This window comes from Xyrauchen texanus, chromosome 13 (assembly GCF_025860055.1).
Source record: "Xyrauchen texanus isolate HMW12.3.18 chromosome 13, RBS_HiC_50CHRs, whole genome shotgun sequence".
NCBI classification, from domain to species: domain Eukaryota; kingdom Metazoa; phylum Chordata; class Actinopteri; order Cypriniformes; family Catostomidae; genus Xyrauchen; species Xyrauchen texanus.
The window spans coordinates 26,268,703-26,288,243 of record NC_068288.1 but is presented as its reverse complement, the minus strand read 5'-3'; the positions used below and the strand labels follow the sequence as shown (position 1 = coordinate 26,288,243).

At 40.2% G+C, this 19,541-nt stretch overlaps 1 protein-coding gene across 3 annotated transcripts in view; it reads right to left on the bottom strand.

Moving 5' to 3' along the window:
- Window positions 1-267: 267 nt before the first annotated feature.
- Window positions 268-19,541, bottom strand: part of kank4 (KN motif and ankyrin repeat domains 4) — a 61,455-nt gene continuing 42,181 nt past the window's right edge. For all 3 annotated transcript variants that reach the window (XM_052140277.1, XM_052140276.1, XM_052140278.1), the window contains exons 5-10: window positions 16,206-16,439; window positions 8,640-8,724; window positions 7,813-8,032; window positions 6,714-6,856; window positions 3,014-3,214; window positions 268-1,784 (exon numbers count right to left, since the gene is read on the bottom strand). In XM_052140277.1, coding sequence (XP_051996237.1) covers window positions 1,671-1,784; window positions 3,014-3,214; window positions 6,714-6,856; window positions 7,813-8,032; window positions 8,640-8,724; window positions 16,206-16,439 — 997 coding nt within the window. In that variant the 3' untranslated portion in view covers window positions 268-1,670. The remainder of the gene's footprint in view (window positions 1,785-3,013; window positions 3,215-6,713; window positions 6,857-7,812; window positions 8,033-8,639; window positions 8,725-16,205; window positions 16,440-19,541) is intronic.

Sequence of the window (19,541 nt, the reverse complement as noted above, 5' to 3'; positions counted from 1 at the left end):
TAACATTATAATCCATATTTAGCTCTTTCATGAAACGGCAGAAAAGACGCTAACACTCAATGACTGAATCTGTGTCAGCATTCTTACTAATGACAGATGATGAGGTTTTATCATTGTACTGTCATATCTTTTTATTTTACAATGGACAAAGAAATACAAAACAAAAACTAAAGGAGGAGTTCTTTAAATGGAATGATTGAAAAAGCATACATCACGGAATCAATGTAACAGATTCCATTATGTCAAGTTTTCACATAGTGACAGCACGAGTAATAGTGGTGTTGTTAGTAATGATGCGCAACCAATTAACTATATTATATAATTCATAATACGGTAGGCTTTTCATGTTTTAAAATGAAGAAAAAAACACTTCCATTACAATATGTTTGTTGTTGATGTTTAATCAAACCACAAAGAAGAAACAAAAATTCAATGCATGTTTTTATTTATTCAATATTTATTCCATGCATATACCTGTATATACTCAAAAATATAGATGAATAGTCGTTACATTTCAGGGTATTAGTTCACAGCGCCTCCCACAAGATATTTACATTTATACTTTGTCCAGCTGACTTATTGATTTGTCATTAAACATATCTCATCACAATGTTTGATGCCTTAATTTCAACAGGTACAATGTAGCCTACAAAGAGTGCGACAACAATCCGGCCCATTATTATATTCTGCTTTAATCGGTGTCTGTTGGAGAACTTGGAAACTCATGTTCAGTTTGCAGGATAGGAAGTTTTAATTGTGAAAGAGCTAGTATTGCAGCAGGTTAGAGTATACTGTAAACTCTGACATAGAATAAATGTTAGCTGATACCAAAAATTATGTTAGTCATAGATTAATTTGAAACTAATCTGTTGAAAGGAAACATTTTGGTGTATTAACAAAAATAATTCACATAAGGACAGGGCATTTCATTGATCAGCAACATTTCATAGATCATACTAAAGCTTTTTAAATCACCTCTCAGGTTTTTTTTTTTTTTTTTCATCAGTCCCTTGCTCTCTGCTGGGATGTACAGATACTGTGAATGGAGACATTCTGGCAACATAATGTAACTATGTGACTCATTTCCCTGTTCCACCTGTAAAAGCAAGAAACTTTATTTTCTTTATTGGGCCTGACCCAACAACCCTCATATAGGAAGACACATCAGGTTATACTGAGATAACATTGCCACAGATACATACCAGGGGGAAATGTTACAGAAAAGTGCAATACAATAAATAAATATAGTGTGTATCTGATAATTTCCATAATAAAATTCAGAATTACATTTCATCACCTAATAAAAAATATAGTCACATTACCTGAAAATAGAAGGACTAAACATGTAGCAATGTACCATGCCTGATACACACAAACGTAATATCTTGAAAATAGCTACAGTAGCTGTGCATCAGGACAATTGAGGACCTTAAGGGAAGTTTAGGGAAGCCCACCCTCCATGGCCCTTCTGTAACCATGGCATCTTTGATTGGTGTAGCTACAGAAGTGCATTTTTCATTGGCCATTTGTCTCTAAGTAGAGAATCTGCATTTTCTAGCAAGTGCTGTCTCTCTGTTGTTGACAGTTGGCCTGGCCATCAGAGTCTAGTTGAGGCAGTAGAAAGATGAACGTGACAGAGCCAGTTCAGGATGAAGACAAGGCCTCTGCACTCAGAGTGGAGCTGTAGGATCTGTGACTGCAGGTGGATCGGTGTGAGTTTTCAGAAGGTCAACTATCTCAGAGTGAGAAGCCTTCATGGCTACTGACAGAGCTGTTTGTCCATCCTACAAGATAGAGTGACAGAGGGAAGTAAACATTTAAATATATGTTCATTTCCAATGGTAAAAAAAAATGTTGATCAAATGTCATTATGACTTCATCATCAACTCAATACAAAGCTTTTTTGGATGGATTAAATAGTTGGATACTGGGATATACAGAGAAGACATCATAAATAGCACATGTTGCATTCTTTTTGTACTTTAAGTATGTAAATTCCATAAAATTAATTGTATATACGATATAAAAAAAACAGAAATCAATTTGCATACCTGTATTCAATTGAAAACTCAACAAGGGCAAGATAATGTTTTAACCAATAAACATTATTGTTATTTCATAAATACAGTAGTTATTCTAAATTTGATGGCTGCAACACATTCTAAAAAAAATAAAAAGTGGGGCAGGGAATTAAGATTTTAACTTCATAGCTACATATAATACATAGATTTATTAATTATAATTTATTTTTTGTGTAATAACTACAATACTGCAGTTATGTTAAAATCTTATTTTAAACGAGGATTAAAAATACAGTAGATAGAAAATCTACACCAGTGTAAGGTGAATACGAGCAACTCATTTTGACCAGTGGGGAACTGGTTTCTCCCAAGGTTTTTTTTCTCCATTCACTAATATCTTATGGAGTTTTGCATTCCTTGCCACAGTCCCCATTGGCTTGCTCACTGAGGGACTAAAGACAAATACTTTTTTGAAGAAATAATATACAATCATAACATACTATTCTATTAAACCTTAAGACATTACAGACATCACAGCTTCTTTTTCTGTTAGAGCATGATTTTCTAAAAAGCTATTTTGAAACAATGTTTGTTGTGAAAAGCGCGTTACTATATAAAATAAAATGACTTGACCACTGGGTGGCAGTGTTGCATTATCCTAAAAATATAGTATGGACTTAAAAATGCTGCAAGCAAAACTATTTTGTGATCTAATGCAATGAAATTCATGCTTACCGTCCCTTTAAGAGTGGCTTAAAGTGATAGTTCACCTCTAAAAATGTATTATCATTCATTCTTTACAAAAAAAAAAAAAATATGTTAGGAAGAATGCTAGCCTCAGTCACAAATTACTTTCTTTGTATCTTTTTCTTTTTTTCAGGGCTGTCAGTCCCTAACATTCAGACTAACAACTCCTTTTGTGTTTTACGGAAGAGAAATGAGGGTAATTGATGACAGAATTTGTATGGTTTAAAAATCAGTGTGTCTCCTACTTTATCTGTGAGTGACATGTCACAGTCTTGACTTTCCAGCAGTATTTTGGCTATCTCAGCATGCCCGTGCTCACAAGCACACATCAGGGCAGTGGATCCATCCCGGTCCTGTATATTCACATCAGCTCTGCAGTCCAGAAGAACCTGAACCATCATTGTTCGGCCATGACTAACTGCAAGCATCAGTGCTGTTTGCCCTGACTGGTGGAAAGAAATGAAAGAAAATCAAAAATACTCAATCTCATTCATCCACTCATTGAATTTTTACAAAAACAAGTCCCTCACACCTATAAAGAGAAACATTTAACTATTAAGTATCAACTCACTGCTGCACTCATAAACATTTTGGAATAGACACAATAGCCCATTTAGTCTCTTCAGAAAGCATTCAGTACATGATTATTTGTAGTTGTGCAGTGTTGCAAAATAAAAATTAAAGTATATTTTAATCTGATCATATTTTTTAAATTCCAGGAAAATAGTTCCATAAGGTCATGTTAAATAAAATTAAACATTTTCTATATTTAAAGTTAAATAAAGCATTCGAATGCATAGCAAAACATCATTTGGGGTAAATATGTAGAGTGAATGTGTGCTGATCTACACTAGTGAGTTGCCTGGTATAAAAATTGTCAAAAGGCCAGACACAGAAACAAGAAAAGGAGTATTCCTGTTATATAAGTCATTTCTTTTGCAGAGGGCAAATATGAAGAAGCATGCTCTGATGAAAGGGTAGAAGATCCACTACATGGCCAAAACTATGTGGACACTAGAAAACCCACTCATATGTAGTTGTTGATCATTGATTGATATGGAGCTGGCCCTCCCTTTGCTGCTAAAACAGCTTCTACTCTTCTGAGAAGGCTTTCCACTAAATGTTGGAACATGGCAGCTGTATTTTGCTCCCATTCAGACGCATGAGCATCAGTTGTATTGTTATGAACGAGCAGCGAAGGCAGACGAGGAGATGCAGATCCAGTTGCAGTTCAACTTTATTACATAAACAAACAGGCAAAACACAAAGGAAAACCCTCAATGGGGAAATAAACATTACATAGAAAACACGGGCAGGGAACACACACCAGGCTAACAACATTCAACGAACGACAAGGGGTGAACAAAAAGCAGGGCTTAAATACACAGTGAGTGATGACTGAATGAGATACAGGTGAAAACAATGAACAAAATGGCAGTGAAGATGGCAGGTGGATTCTGGGAAGTGTAGTTCTAAACAATGACAAGTGAACACGAAGGCTAACCAAAAGACAAAAGTGAAAACTAAGGAATGCAAAGGTGGCAGACAAAGGGCAACAGTGAAACAAGACAAGGAATTCCTAACATAGCCCCCCTCAAGGATCGGATTCCAGACGATCAACATAAAACAAAAAATGTCCATTGACTGGGGGGGGGAGCTTGTGGTGGGCAGACAAACCAAGGGGGGCAACGACGGGCAGACAGGCAGTCCAGGGGGCAACGAAGGGCAGACAGGAAGTCCAAGGGGGCACAAAGGGCAGGCAGGAAGTCCAAGGGGGCACAAAGGGCAGGCAGGAAGTCCAAGGGGGCACAAAGGGCAGGCAGGAAGTCCAAGGGGGCACAAAGGGCAGGCAGGAAGTCCAAGGGGGCACAGATGGCAGGCAGGAAGTCCAAGGGGGCACAGATGGCAGGCAGGAAGTCCAAGGGGGCACAGATGGCAAGGACTGGTTCAGGTGGTCTGGGAGCTGGCCACCGGGCAAGGACCGGGTCAGGAGGCCTGGGGGGAGGCCACAGGATGGGAACAGGGTCAGGAGGCCTGGGAGGAGGCCACAGGACAGGGACTGGCTCAGGAGGCCTGGGAGGAGGCCACAGGACAGGGACTGGCTCAGGAGGCCTGGGAGGAGGCCACAGGACAGGGACTGGCTCAGGAGGCCTGGGAGGAGGCCACAGGACAGGGACTGGCTCAGGAGGCCTGGGAGGAGGCCACAGGACAGGGACTGGCTCAGGAGGCCTGGGAGGAGGCCACAGGACAGGGACTGGGTCAGGAGGCCTGGGAGGAGGCCACAGGACAGGGACTGGGTCAGGAGGCCTGGGAGGAGGCCACAGGACAGGGACTGGGTCAGGAGGCCAGGGAGGAGGCCACAGGACAGGGACTGGGTCAGGAGGCCTGGGAGGAGACCACAGGACAGGGACCGGGTCAGGAGGCCTGGGAGGAGGCCACAGGACAGGGACTGGGTCAGGAGGCCTGGGAGGAGGCCACAGGACGGGAACAGGGTCAGAAGGTCTGGGAGGAGGCCACAGGTCAGGGACTGGGTCAGGACCCCTGGGAGGAGGCCCTAAAGGCGGTGACCTGGAAGGCTCTGGCGGCGGAGCCGAGGGAGGCTCGGGAGGCCTCAGGGGGCGGAGCCGAGGGAGGCTCAGGAGGCAGAGCCGAGGGAGGAGGAACCATGGAAAGCTCGGGAGGCTCAGGGGGCGGAGCCGCAGGAGGCTCGGGAGGCTCAGCTGAGGGAGGCTCTGGAGGCGGAGCTGAGGGAGGCTCTGGAGGCTCAGAGGCCTCAGGGGGCGGAGCCGTGGGAGGCTCAGGAGGCAGAGCTGAGGGAGGAGGAAACATGGAAAGCTCAGGAGGCTCAGGGGGCGGAGTCTCTGGCTCGCTGGCCGTGGCAGGCGTGGGCTCTGGCTCGCTGGCCGTGGCAGGCGTGGGCTCTGGCTCGCTGGCCGTGGCAGGCGTGGGCTCTGGCTCGCTGGCCGTGGCAGGCGTGGGCTCTGGCTCGCTGGCCGTGGCAGGCGTGGGCTCTGGCTCGCTGGCCGTGACTGGGGAGCAGAAGCCTTTCCTCTTCTCCTCCTCCGCCGGGCAGACGAAGTGGACCGTGCAGGCTCACTGACCAAGGCAGGCGTGAAGGTACGAACCACGGGCGAGTGGAGGGTTATTACTGTGGGAGGAGTGGCAGAGTTCTCCTCGATGGCGCCCACAGTTAACGGCGAACCGCAGGCCAGCAGAGTCTCCTCCACGAACGCGTGGAGCGTCCAGCCGCGCGTTGCCTGTGGCAACCGCTCCTTAAGTGCGGGGTGCAGATTGCGCCTGAAGAAGACCACCAGAGAGGAGTCCGGGAAATCCGAGATACCCGCCAGCTTAAGGAAGTCGTGGATGTGGTCCTCTATAGGGCGGTCCTCTTGCTTCAAGCAGAGCAGGTGGAAGTTTTCTCGTTGAACCGCTGGATCCATAGTGTGGTCGTTCGTTCTGTTATGAACAAGCAGCGAAGGCAGACGAGGAGATGCAGATCCAGTTGCAGTTCAACTTTATTACATAAACAAACAGGCAAAACACAAAGGAAAACCCTCAATGGGGAAATAAACATTACATAGAAAACAAAGGGCAGGGAACACAAACCAGGCTAACAACATTCAACAAACGACAAGGGGTGAACAAAAAGCAGGGCTTAAATACACAGTGAGTGATGACTGAATGAGATACAGGTGAAAACAATGAACAAAATGGCAGTGAAGATGGCAGGTGGATTCTGGGAAGTGTAGTTCTAAACAATGACAAGTGAACACGAAGGCTAACCAAAAGACAAAAGTGAAAACTAAGGAATACAAAGGTGGCAGACAAAGGGCAACAGTGAAACAAGACAAGGAATTCCTAACATGTATGTTGTTGTATGAAATATATTTGGTAAGTGTTTATGTGTTCTTGCAGTACAGGATGCTATGCTGTCTTGCTTTGTACCTGGCTGGCTCGTGCATTGATATTGCCCATTCTAAGTAGCTGCTGAGCCACCTCCATGTCCTCAGGGCTCTCTGCCGCAGTTAGAGCTGCCAACATTATAGCAGTGTAGCCCGCCTTGTTCTGGTGATCCACCTCGCACAGCCCTGAATAATAGAATTACAGAGAATTTAGATAGATTCAAGGGTTTGAAGTGAGAAAGGGAAAGATCTAAAGACCATCGGTGTCCATGATAAACAATACAAATATTCATGAGATACAAATACTGTATAATCCATGTATGATAAGAGTGTAAATTGCAGCTGGAAATGTAAATAATTCAAACAAGAACTTTAAATTGGTGATGGACTGACATATTGGCCAGATCAATTACAGTAATCAGCAGATGCTTTCCATTTTTGGATGATTGGTATGGATGGAAAATCATGTTTGTTTGGCTGAAGTGTTAGTTTACCCTTTTATCAATTCCAAAATCTACAGCCAAACTTTTCAATGGATTACTCACATTTTCTAAATGCATTTTCAGTACATATTTGATTGTGTTTTAATTTCAGCAGTCTTGTTTAAATGTTGTTGCTATCACTACATTATAATAATTCTATCATCACTTTTATTAGTCTTTATATCCAGACTTTTTGGAATACTTTTGATTGTTCAACTTTGATTCTAATTGTTTGTGTCCTTTTGTCATCAAATACTTTTGTATAAGTACTGCTAAAGTGTATATTTGGCAACCAATCTCCTACACTTTGCTAGTTTTACATGTAGGGTAGCACTCCACAGCCACTTCCTTCTCACATTAAATTAATCAATATTTCATGTCCATTTATTTATTTATTTGATAGGTACTTTGTGTGGGGGTCTTGATCACCTTATTGAGGTTTATTTTGTGATAATGACAGACTGGCTGTTCATTATCCCCTATATATCAACCATTGAACAACCTGCTTGCTAGATTTTGACATTGTTGACATTGTTGTTGAAAAACTCACATTAGACAACCACTATTTGAAAAGCTTTATACAATCGATAACGTAACAAATGCTGATATATCTCAGGATCATCTTGAATCAGGTACGGTATGTACATGTATGTCTCTTACCTGTGTCTAATAGCAGCTTAACCACAGAGAAGTTAGAATGGGACACACTGTAGTGCAGTGCCATGTTGCCATTGCCATCAGCCAGGTTCACTATGTAGCGCAGGAGAGTGGGTGTGTGGAAGCCCACCTCTCTCAGGTACAGAGTGACTGTGTCAGCCTCTGAATCCTTCTGACTGGAAACACGGAACCACTCCTGATAGAGCACCATCAGAACTTGCCTCTGAGAATCACACAGTGAAGAGTGAGTTCACTCTAGTACATTACAAGTCAATTAGTGAAGTTATTACATCTATATGTGTAGGGGAATACCTTCATTTTCATGTTATACACAAAAGAGTGCACAATAACCTTTCTAGATAACCTGGCATATTTCACAAACCATAGAAATATGGCATACAGTACACTCCTTCATATAACGTATACAGTATATTATAGATGTTAGGATGGTTTAGTATGTGTTTATTGACAATTACTGGCTTGCAGGCCGAGCTCAGATGACGTCACTAACCCGACTCTGTTAGGACTGACTCCTTCGTCAATTTGCATCACGTGGACAAATTTATTACAGGGATCTAATAAAGGGATTATTCATCCAAAAATATATGACTTCCATCGAACACAAAAGGGGATGTTAGGCAGAATGTTAGCTGAAGTCACCTTTCACTTTCATTGCATGTTTTTTTTTCTCTCTCACTCTCTCATACAGTGAAAGTGAATGGTAACTGAGGCTAACATGCTGTCTAACATCTGCTTTGGATGAAGTGTCCCTTTAAGTTGCATGTAGACATGCATAGTAATAAAGTTATAAATCAGTGTTAACGTCTTACCATCTCTTTATTTGGTGTAGCAACTTCAGCCATTCGATTCTTCAGGAAATGACAAGCAGCCATGAAGTTCTTATCAACTAACTCACTGCAACAACACAATCAACAACACTGATTTAACTTCAATCACAGTGGCACATTCAAATTAATATTTCCTTGTCATTGTTTTTTTTTTTTTTGTTGCATATTACATACACTGATCAGCCACAACATTATAACCACCTGCCTAATATTGTGTAGGTCCCCCTCGTGCCACCAAAACAGCACCAATATTCTGGTGCATTCTGATTGGTGCCAGATGGGCTAGTTTGAGTATTTCTGTAACTGCTGATCTCCAGGGATTTCTCCTGATTTTCACACACAACAGTCGCTAGAATTTACTCAGAATGGTGCCAAAAGCAAAACACATCGAGTTAGTGGCAGTTCTGTGGATGGAAATGCCTTGTTGATGAGAGAGGTCAACAGAGAATGGCTAGACTGGTGTGAACTGACAAATCTATGGTAACTCAGATAACAGCTCTGTACAATTGTGCAATTGTGAGAAGAATGGCATCTCAGAATGCTATTCTGAAATGAGGGTTGGCACTGTTTTGGCAGCAGGAGGGGGACCTACACAATATTAGGCAGGTGGTTTTAATATTGTGGCTGATCGGTGTATACAAATAGAGCCATAGAGAAGCTACTACCTAAAAAAGATCTTACATCATGCATGAATCTTACATCTTCAGACTTTAATGTAAAGTCATTGTCAAATACAGATTGACTTCAAATGAGCTCCACAAGATAATCTGTATTTGACCCAATGAAATATAATGGTTGAGAATCTTGGTAACATTTATTGAGAGTGCCACATTCTGGAATATCCTCTCAAGCTAATTGTTACCAATATTTGAATGGCACAAGCATCTTCATCACAACTTTCGGCTTTGGCACATGCAGTTTCGGTCTTGTATTTTGAGCTTTAATGTCATGTGTTGCCTAGCATGCTAACATAATTCAAGTAAATGTGTATGCATAAAATCTATCACCCCAATCCACATATTGCAAAGAAAATCCAGGTGTTGTGATTATCATTATAGAAGACCACGCCCTTTTCTTTTCCCTCACATCCACATACTGTAGCTTTAAATGGTTTCGCCCATTCTTGTGGAACGGTCTTTTAAGCAGTCTAGTCACCGGGCATATTAAACCTGTCACTCAGTGCTTGTTTCATAGTGCCTTCCTGCCAGATGATGGGCCAAACAATAGACAGGACTGTTTCGATTAATAACAGAGGCTCCTGGCCATGGGGGACAAGCATGAAGGGTCACTGAGCACTTTAATGTGTTAAGCCAGCTCATATTATGAGCTAATGTGCTTTTCACACCAGATTGGAAAAGCAAAAGGGGCAACCACAAAATAAATGTCCTATGGATCTTCATAACATACTCTTAATAGTCTTTCTATAGCAAAGAAGCCATCAAAATCAATATCTTTTTGCTGATTGTGTTATATCGAAATAAACCATCACATATTCAGAATTTTGCCAATGAAAATTACAGTATCAGTGATTCTTAGATTGTTTGTATAATGTGAGATCTATAGTCTAAGCCTATATTTCAGATTACATCAGTTGATGAGTTGTTACATGTACATTTTTTAATGATTACTTCAGCTGATAGCAAAAAATGCTAATACTATGGCAAAAATGTTAGTGAACCAATGGAGTAGATCTGATTTTTTTCTGGATAGTCCCTAATGTTAACTCTGTTGACATTGACTTTATTGACTGTATTTTGAGTCACAAGCTACAATAAGGAGTATACAGATTTTTTTGGCAATACTAATCTATTACAGCCCTAAATGATAACCCTTCTCAACATTTAAAAGTGAAGTTAATCAAATATATATCCACTGACTTGATTACAATTCTGCTTAGTATATTTAAAGGTGCACTTAGTATTTTTTTTCCTCATTTAAAACGTTTTACTTCTAAAAAAAATGAATAGCAATATTGAAGTATGAAATCATGACCACTCATGTGAGATGAAGAGTTCAGTGGTATCAGTAACCTTATCAAAGCTCTTTTATTCTATATGGGGTGGGGGTGCCCTCATGGAGGTAGCCATGTTAGGAACACATGACCAGCTGAATATTACCATAGTCACTCTAGCAAGTCAGTCCACTGTTGGCCATCTTTGGAACGCTCTTGGGAGGCTATTTCCAGTCATGCCAGTGCAGCTCCTATCTACTTGAATGGGGGGACACGGAAATCTCAAAAATAATTGAGAATTCAAATCAGCAATAATATTAGATTATATTGGAATAATAAATAGTGCTTCATCTTATTTTACGCTAAAACACACAATTTTCCCAGCTTGTATAGCTAATACTCTTGCGCGTTAGCGAGTTGATTGATAGGCGATTCTGTATCTAAAAGGTGATTGGCTCTTTTACCTTTGAGGTGGGACTTTCTTTCTACATCCATTGACCATTGGGCACTAGAGCTTCTTCATTAAATTAATCCTGGTTAACTGTGTATAACAAAGTTCTACAATGGCATATGTAACTGAAAACTACTGTTTGAATGATGCAGCTTCCAGGAAACTAAGTGTCACTGTAAGCCAATGTAAGTCACTTCTACATACTTCATAAAATGTTATATATATATATATATATATATATATATATATATATATATATATATATATATATATATATAAGATTGGATAAGAATGAAATAAACAGAAGGAAAGTTTTGATTAATTTATTTTTTAGATAAATTAGTCAATATGTAAAAGTTAAAAACGTATGATAAATTCATTAAAATCCATAAAGTAATCATAATTCATAAAACATTTAAAGGAATAGTTCACCCAAAAATTAAAATTCTCTAATCCTTTACTCTCATGCCATCCCAGATGTCTATTCTTTCTTCTGTGGAGCACAAATGAAGATTTAAGAAGAATATTTGGTCCATACAATGCAAGTTAATGGGTGCCAAATTTTTGAAGCTCAAAAAAGCAGAAACGGGCAGCATAAAAGTAATCCATAGGATTCCAGTGGTTTAATCAATATATTCTGTAATATTAATATCTTCGATTACACTCCCTAGTGCTTGACGCATGTACACAGCCGCTAGATGGCGCTAGGAAGAATAATTGAGCTTGAAATCATGACTGTGCCTAGAGATTGCAAAGGCAAGATCTACGCTGCATAAAGTAGCTACATTTTGATTTGACCCAAATCCAAATGACAGGGGTGGATTTAGCACTAGGCAAAGGTAGGCATCCGCCTAGGGCCCCCAGAATCCAAGGACCCCCTAAAAATACAAATCATATGTTTTGTTATTGTCATTAATACTAAATAACGAGTGCTGAAATGATAAATATAATTGTTCCAACACCAATAAGATTGCTGTTGTTGTTATTGTCAGCAACATCAAAGCAAGCAACACTTTCCCCCCTCAGATCAGGCTGTAAAATAATATTCCAATGTTTTTATGCATCTACACAAGTTCATAAACAGATGAAAGTGAGTCAAACCACTCGGACAGATTTGTGTGATTTCACCGTATACTATGTTGCAAGTTACAAGTTCAGCTATATTGTTACTAGTTCAGTTTGGTTTGAATTTGTGGAAAGAAAAAATTCAATGGAATCCAGGCTTCCTAGGTAACACTTTCCAAATGGATCAGATTGCTGCACAGCCTGCACCGCCACCCGCCGCTGCTTCCATGACAGGGCACTCACTTTAGTCACCAATACACAGTGTTTATGATGATTATGATCTGTGCGTTGACACTCGTAAATAAAAAAAAAAAAAAACTTTTTTCTCAGACTGTTAACTCATTATTGCCTTATTTAGCAGCGTAAATCTAGCAAACATTTGTATGTTTTCACATTAAAAAGTTGATCAAAGCCTTTTGGAGACATGCAAAGTCAACTTTTAGTTTAGTAATTTGATATAGTTAATTCAAGGTCAAGTTGATGGAGGAAAAGTGCATTAAGGAAGCGGGAGAGTGAGAAAGAAAAAAGTATTGTAGTGGTATGTACTGTAGTTCATAGTAGCCAGATTGTGTGTTTTCTTTTAATAATGTATTATCAGACATTATTATTCACTCCTTTTTAGAAAGTTAGCACAACCAGGGGAAAGACACAACAGCAGACACATTTTTGTTTGCTGTTTGCACTGTCTAGTACGTCACAGAGACCGATGAGGTATCTCAGGACACTTACTGTATTTCAGTGAAATCTTTCAGGATGTAGGAATATTTTCTCTATACCATTCTAAAATAAATAATAATAATAAAAAGGCTTACAGCACCTGTAAGAGAACATTTATTTAAATGTGTGTTATTGAAGTGGGCCCCATTCCTGTACTTTGCCTTGGGCCCCCAAATCACTAAATCCTCCCTTGCCAACTGATTAACTTCAGAAGACATGAATTAAACCACTGGAGTCTTATGAAAACTTTTAAGCTGTATTTTTCTGCTTTTTTGAGCTTCAACATTTTGGCACCATCAAATCTTAATTTGTGCTCTCTTTAAGGAGAAACAGTTATTTTATGTGTTTGGAGGTGGCAGAAGCCAAAGGAGCAGCCCCAGGTGCACTGGTACCTGTGCAAAGACAACTGGTGTCAGTATGACTGTCTGTTCCAGTTCAATATATAACAATATTCCGTTTACAATGTGATGTCGAAGAAAAAGAGCTTTACCTTATGTCTCTGTTGGACATTGACGTTTCACATCCTGTCAAATGAGTGATGCGACCACAGTTGTGACGCGACGCATACTTGATCGCTCACATCATAATTGAAGCAGCCGTTAACGGCAAGAGCAGCTTCATTGATTATAATGTGAGCAATCGCGCGTCGCGTCAGTGAAGCTTAAAGCTGCATACACACTGCCAGCGACTTTGTCGCTGCAGGTCGCCAGTGGCTGGCGGTGAAGTTGCTAGTGGGCGTTCCCACTACTGGTTGCCTAGTAACGTTTATAAATGACATTCACGGATGTCTTTCCATTGCTGTACGTTTATTCACAATATCTGATAATTTATATGGTTTTGTTTGCTGTCATACATGTAACTCATCTTCAAAACAAATCATTTAATAGTTCATTTCACCGACTATTTGATTATTTAAACCTACTTGGAATCCCCACGATCTCAGATACACCTTTCCACACAGTATTTTTCTTAAAAATGTCCTTGTACGTGGGAAGAGACATATCATAGAGCACTGGAAAATTGCTAACATCAAGAATTAGCCTTTCATCCATCTTTCCGTTACTGCAGGAGCTGAGAGAGAGAGAAGGATCACGTGAGCTCTCCCGTCTTCTCTCCTATTGGCTGTTGCTTCCGTAAGTCGCTCTTCATTTGAATAAAGTTGAACTTGTCTCAACTTTATAGAGTCGCTGGACACGCCCACATCTAGTCGCCAATGGTAGCGACAGCTCGTGTCGCCGGAAGTCGCTGTGCTCTCATTGAAAACGAATGGGATGGTGTCGCTGTCTTGCGCGATGTCGCTGGCAGTGTGTACGCAGCTTTAAGGTGCGTACACACTGCCAGCGACTTTATCGCTGCAGGTCTCCAGTGGCTGGCGGTGAAGTCGCTAGTGGGCGTTCCCACTACTGGTTGCCTAGTAACGTTTATAAATGACATTCACGGATGCCATTCCATTGCTGTTGACAGCGAATCTCTTTTCTTGCCACTAAAAACAAACATTTTGGAGGGAAAAGACTAAATATAAATGGAATCAGTACATAAAATGCTTTATATCAAAGATGAATGAGAAACAAGGTGTGCTGTTTGCCATAGCGGCTGTTTATCTGCGGCGAAAATGCAAATGCCGGTCTGTCTGGGTCCATAAAATCCCCGCGATCTCAGATACACCTTTCCACACAGTATTTTTCTTAAAAATGTCCTTGTACGTGGGAAGAGACATATCATAGAGCACTGGAACATTTCTAACAGCAAGAATTAGCCTTTCATCCATCTTTCCGTTACTGCAGGAGCTGAGAGAGAGAGAGAGAAAGGATCACGTGAGCTCTCCCGTCTTCTCTCCTATTGGCTGTCGCTTCCGTTAGTCGCTCCAAAGTTGAACTTTTCTCAACTTTGTCGCGTCGCTGGACACGCCCATATCTAGCGCCAACGGTCGCGACAGCTCGTGTCGCCGGAAGTCGCTGTGCTCGCATTGAAAATGAATGGTATTGAGTTGCTGTCGCGCGCGATGTCGCTGGCAGTGTGTACGCACCTTCAGTCGTGTCACTCGCTTGACATGGTCGTGTCGCTCTCACTGACATTGTTTCTGTCTACATTTGTGCAGCGACCTTAACAGACATGAAATAAATTAACTACCAAAATAGCTTGGTATTACGTTGATTTTATAATACTAATAAGTATATTTAAAAAACAAAAATGATAATGTGAGACAACATAAGTTGCTCCTGTCTGTACACTAATGACTGATAGAAATACAAGTGAATACAAACCTTAATTTTACTGAGGAAGATTCCCCTCAGGACGTTTTCTCGGGACAGGAGGCAAAACAGTGACAGATGACAAAATGGTTTTATCCAGTTTTGCAAAGATAAACCAGCAGTGTATGAAGATAAAATAGTGCCTAAATAATTTGCATGAACAGAGTAAGATTTGTGAGTGTAAATCAAATTGCAAGCGAAAAAATAAATATGAGCACAATTTTAATTCTTTGTATAAGTGTAATTCACGTGTTTTGAATCTGTAATTGCATATTAACACAAAGTAAATTTGGTGTGTATTCTTCTGACGTACTTTATTTTTTCCGCTTACACTTTTGGCACTGTTTTTCTGCCTAAACAAGGCCAAAACATTGCAAACCTGCTATCAGTGATATGCAAGCAAAGAAAGGGTGTTATGAAAAGCTAAATGGATTAACTGCGTAGAATCAGTCTGTATGTGTAAAATAAACTACTGCAAATGTGTAAATGACTTGTGTTTGTGGCAGAAATATTCTGATATACACTGTTCTGTCTTCCCTTTGTTGCATTCACACTTTTGGCACAAATGTTTCACTGAAAAGAGTTTTGCCAGCACAAGGGGGAAGCGGGTCTGCCTGCTTCTAGTAACCAATCAAATGAGGTTTTCGATGACTAGTTTACTCTGACAAATTGCAAATCACTTAGGCACAATTTTACCTTCATAGCAGTGGGTTATTTTGACCCGGCAGCTTAGGTTGGCTATGGTGAATTTTACTGTAAGTGGCAATGACCAGCCATTAACCCAGCAAAGTTGGTTAAAATAAAATACCTAGCAAAGTTTAGAGTGTTCTAGATCTATGGACACATTATTACTTAATTCATTACAATATTTGACACTTTTATTTAGTAAAATATTGATATTCAAAAAGGGTGATATGTAATTTATATAGATTATTTGTACATTATTAAACTCCTCATTGCAGACTTACTTATGAAATTGTAGGGTAAGCCGAGCTTCCTGCGTTGTATTAAAGCACTCACCACTACTAACTATGCCCCTGGTGAAGGCTAATAGCCAACAAGAATGTAAAATCACTCCAGTCCCCTCTTTTTATCATGGCCCTTTATCTCACCTGACAGGCTGCTCCTCCTGGGAACTCATGGAGGCCTGGCAAGCATCAGGCTCCTCAGAGCCCTCTGCCACCTCTGCCTGAGCCCGGTCACCTTGCTCCCCAGTAGCAGCAGCCTCCTCCTGGGCCATTTTACTCTCCTCTCCCTGCTCCACCTCAGGCTCCGAGCTATCCACCTCCTCCCCCTCGTCCTGATCCTCCTCCCCACTGGAGTCCTCACTGGAGGTGGTCTCATAGCTGGACACACAGACAACTTGAGTCAAGAGGGTTCTTTTTATTTAGCCCATTTTGTAGAGCAAACTTTCAATTATCCAGATTACCTTAAAAGGGATAGTTCACAAAAAAAATCTAATTCTCTCATAATTTTCTCACATCATGCCATCCCAGATGTGCATGACTTTCTTTCTTCTATGCGGAAGACAGGAAGTCATACACATCTGAGATGGTATGCGGGTGAGTAAATGATGAGAGAATTTTAATTTTTTTGGTGAACTATCCCTTTAAATCAGTCAAACTTGAGTTGTTACAAATACTACCTGACTTATATGTTTAGTGAACGTTTATGTGCTTTCAGTCTGTTCTTTACCATTTATGGCAAATGGATGTAATTAGTCTGCTGTGAATGGACATACAAATGCGAGAATGTTTATTCAAGCTGTTCAAATGAGAGGGACCTATATGGGATCTCTGAGGAGTTCTTGTGTGGTTCATTCTGAAGAATGCTGCTCCTTCATTGGATGTTTTTAGATAAGCAGGAGGAATGGCATTCCCTTAATTACACAAGGACATGGGTAAATGGAGGCCTATAGCTGCGGGTCAGGTGACTATACATTTATTAGGGCGTCGAGTATGAGGGCCTCTTTTGAGTACTTCATATTACAGACAAGGGTCCATGCATAGGTTGTTTGTCATAGAAGAAGACCACACAGGCTTAACAGGATTGCTCTGTGGCTAGTACTATATGAGTAACCATTATTTACCAATGTGATCAATGTAATAAAATAGCTTTGAATCACATTATGTAAGGGATAATTTACAGTCATCCAGTTGTTATCACACAATAAACACTGACAGGGTGATCAGGAAGTGGAGGAGTCTTGTATCACCCTGAAGGGAGATATTTTACATGGCTACTAACCAAATAAATAAATACATGTATATAAAATATTGATTTGCATTGAAATTATGAAATTTGAAAAGAAAGAAACCACTGAACAGCTGGAATCAACCTCCGGTTTGCATCAGAGTTCTGTTGGGTCTCTTTAGTGTCCTAAGTTTTTATAACTGTGACCTTAATTGCCTACCGTCTGTAAGCTGTTAGTGTCTCAATGACCGTTCCACAGGTGCATGTTCATTAATTGTTCATGATTCATTGAACAAGAATGGAAACCATTGTTTAAACCCTTCACAATAAAGATCTGTGAAGTTATTTGGATTTTTAAAAAATGATCTTTAAAATACAGTGTACTGAAAAAGGGACATTTCTTTTTTTGCTGAGTTTATTTCATAACTAAATACATACAGTACGTAATGGCAAATTTGACAGAGAAGAACAAGATGGACAGCAAATGATGGAGATACTGTTGTTTGTTCTTGGCTGAAAGCACTATATAGCCAAATGGAATAATGTTGTGGTGGTTTTCTAAGGACTTTGTGCAAATAGAGAAATCACCAGCTGTCATCTAACAACTGCAGTATAAGGCCTTTCTCAGGATAACCACAGTCTATCAGACACAACCCATCAAATCTGCCAACACTGCTCACAGGATCAGCGTGAGTATTTTCAAAGAATATTTCAACACACCAATATAAATTAAAGGAATAGTTCATCCAAACATGAAAATTCTGTCGTAATTTACTCACCCTCATGTCATTACATACCTGTATGAATTTCTTTCAACACTACTCTAAACACTACCATATTCCTCTAGAAGACTTAAAGCTGAATACTTTCATTCATATGTTAAATTTCTGTTAATTTTAAGCAGTGTGTTTCTGTAGCGCTTTGAAAATTGAAAGTTTGAAAGTTTGTTTTGAGCAACCCGCTTAGACCTGCCTCAACAATGTTGCTATCTCTTTGTTTGACCAATGGCAGATGGGGGGCGTATTCAGAAAACTGGTTTGAAAACATTTTTGCAATTCTGTTTAGTGGCGCTAGTGCCGCAGAAATTACATACTTCAGCTTTAAAATTTGATGCATGTGTCATACACTTTCTGAGTCCTTTTAAAACTTTAAAGTGAGGCACTATCCACTGACATTATATAAAAAATACAGACCAGGTTAAAATAAAAAAAAACCACCTCCTGTTGCGTTCTGCATAAGAACGGAAGTCATACAGGTTTGGAACCTCATGAGGGAGAGTACATTATGACAGAACATTAATTTTTTGGTGTACTATTACTTTAAGAGTCTTACTTGATGCTAAATTCACTGTTCTGGAAAATAACCTTTCAAACATGTTTCCAGCTAACTTCAAAATAAATAAAAAAGATAAGTTCCAACATTATATAGGTCTTCTATAGTTTGCTGATAAACTTTAAAATATTCAATCAATAGTAAACAAACTGTGCACGATACAGTGCTGACACGCATAGTCCTACTTTCACAACTGAAAACTAACGTGGAATAATTAGGCTTCAGATTTTTGGGGTCTTCAACACAACTTATTTTATTAAACAAACATACAATTTTAAATAAGCCTAAACCAAATAGGCTAAAGTTCTTTATTCTATCCACATTAAAATGTATTAAAAAACATTTTTATTTAATGTATAAGTTCATGACTCTGTACATCAATCATGAGTATTTTAATGACTGCAATATAAGCATCAAAACAAAGTATGAATATACATTAATATGGTACTATTCTGGGGGCCCTGGGTAGCTAAGCAAGTATTGATGCTGACCACCACCCCTGGAGTCGAGAGTTTGAATCCAGGGTGTGCTGTGTGACTCCATCCAGGTCTCCTAAGCCACCAAATTGGCCCGGTTGCTTGGGAGGATAGAGTCACATGGGGTAACCTCCTCGTAGTCGCGATTAATGGCTCTCGCTTTCAATGGGGCACGTGGTAAGTGCATGGATCGTGGAGATTAGCATGAGCCTCCACATGCAGAGTCTCCGCTGTGTCATGTACAACGAGCCACGTGAAAAGATGCAAGCACGGAAGTGCGCATTGTTTACAGCAAAGGAAAACAATGAAAAGAAGACAGAGTTGTTTTAGCTATACTGTAGATTTGTATTAGTCATAAAATGGTGCATTTATCCAGTCATTCCAATCGTCCATTCATGGCAGCAAACACTCTCAGCCTCTGTTGGCATTACCTCGCATTTCCTGCAT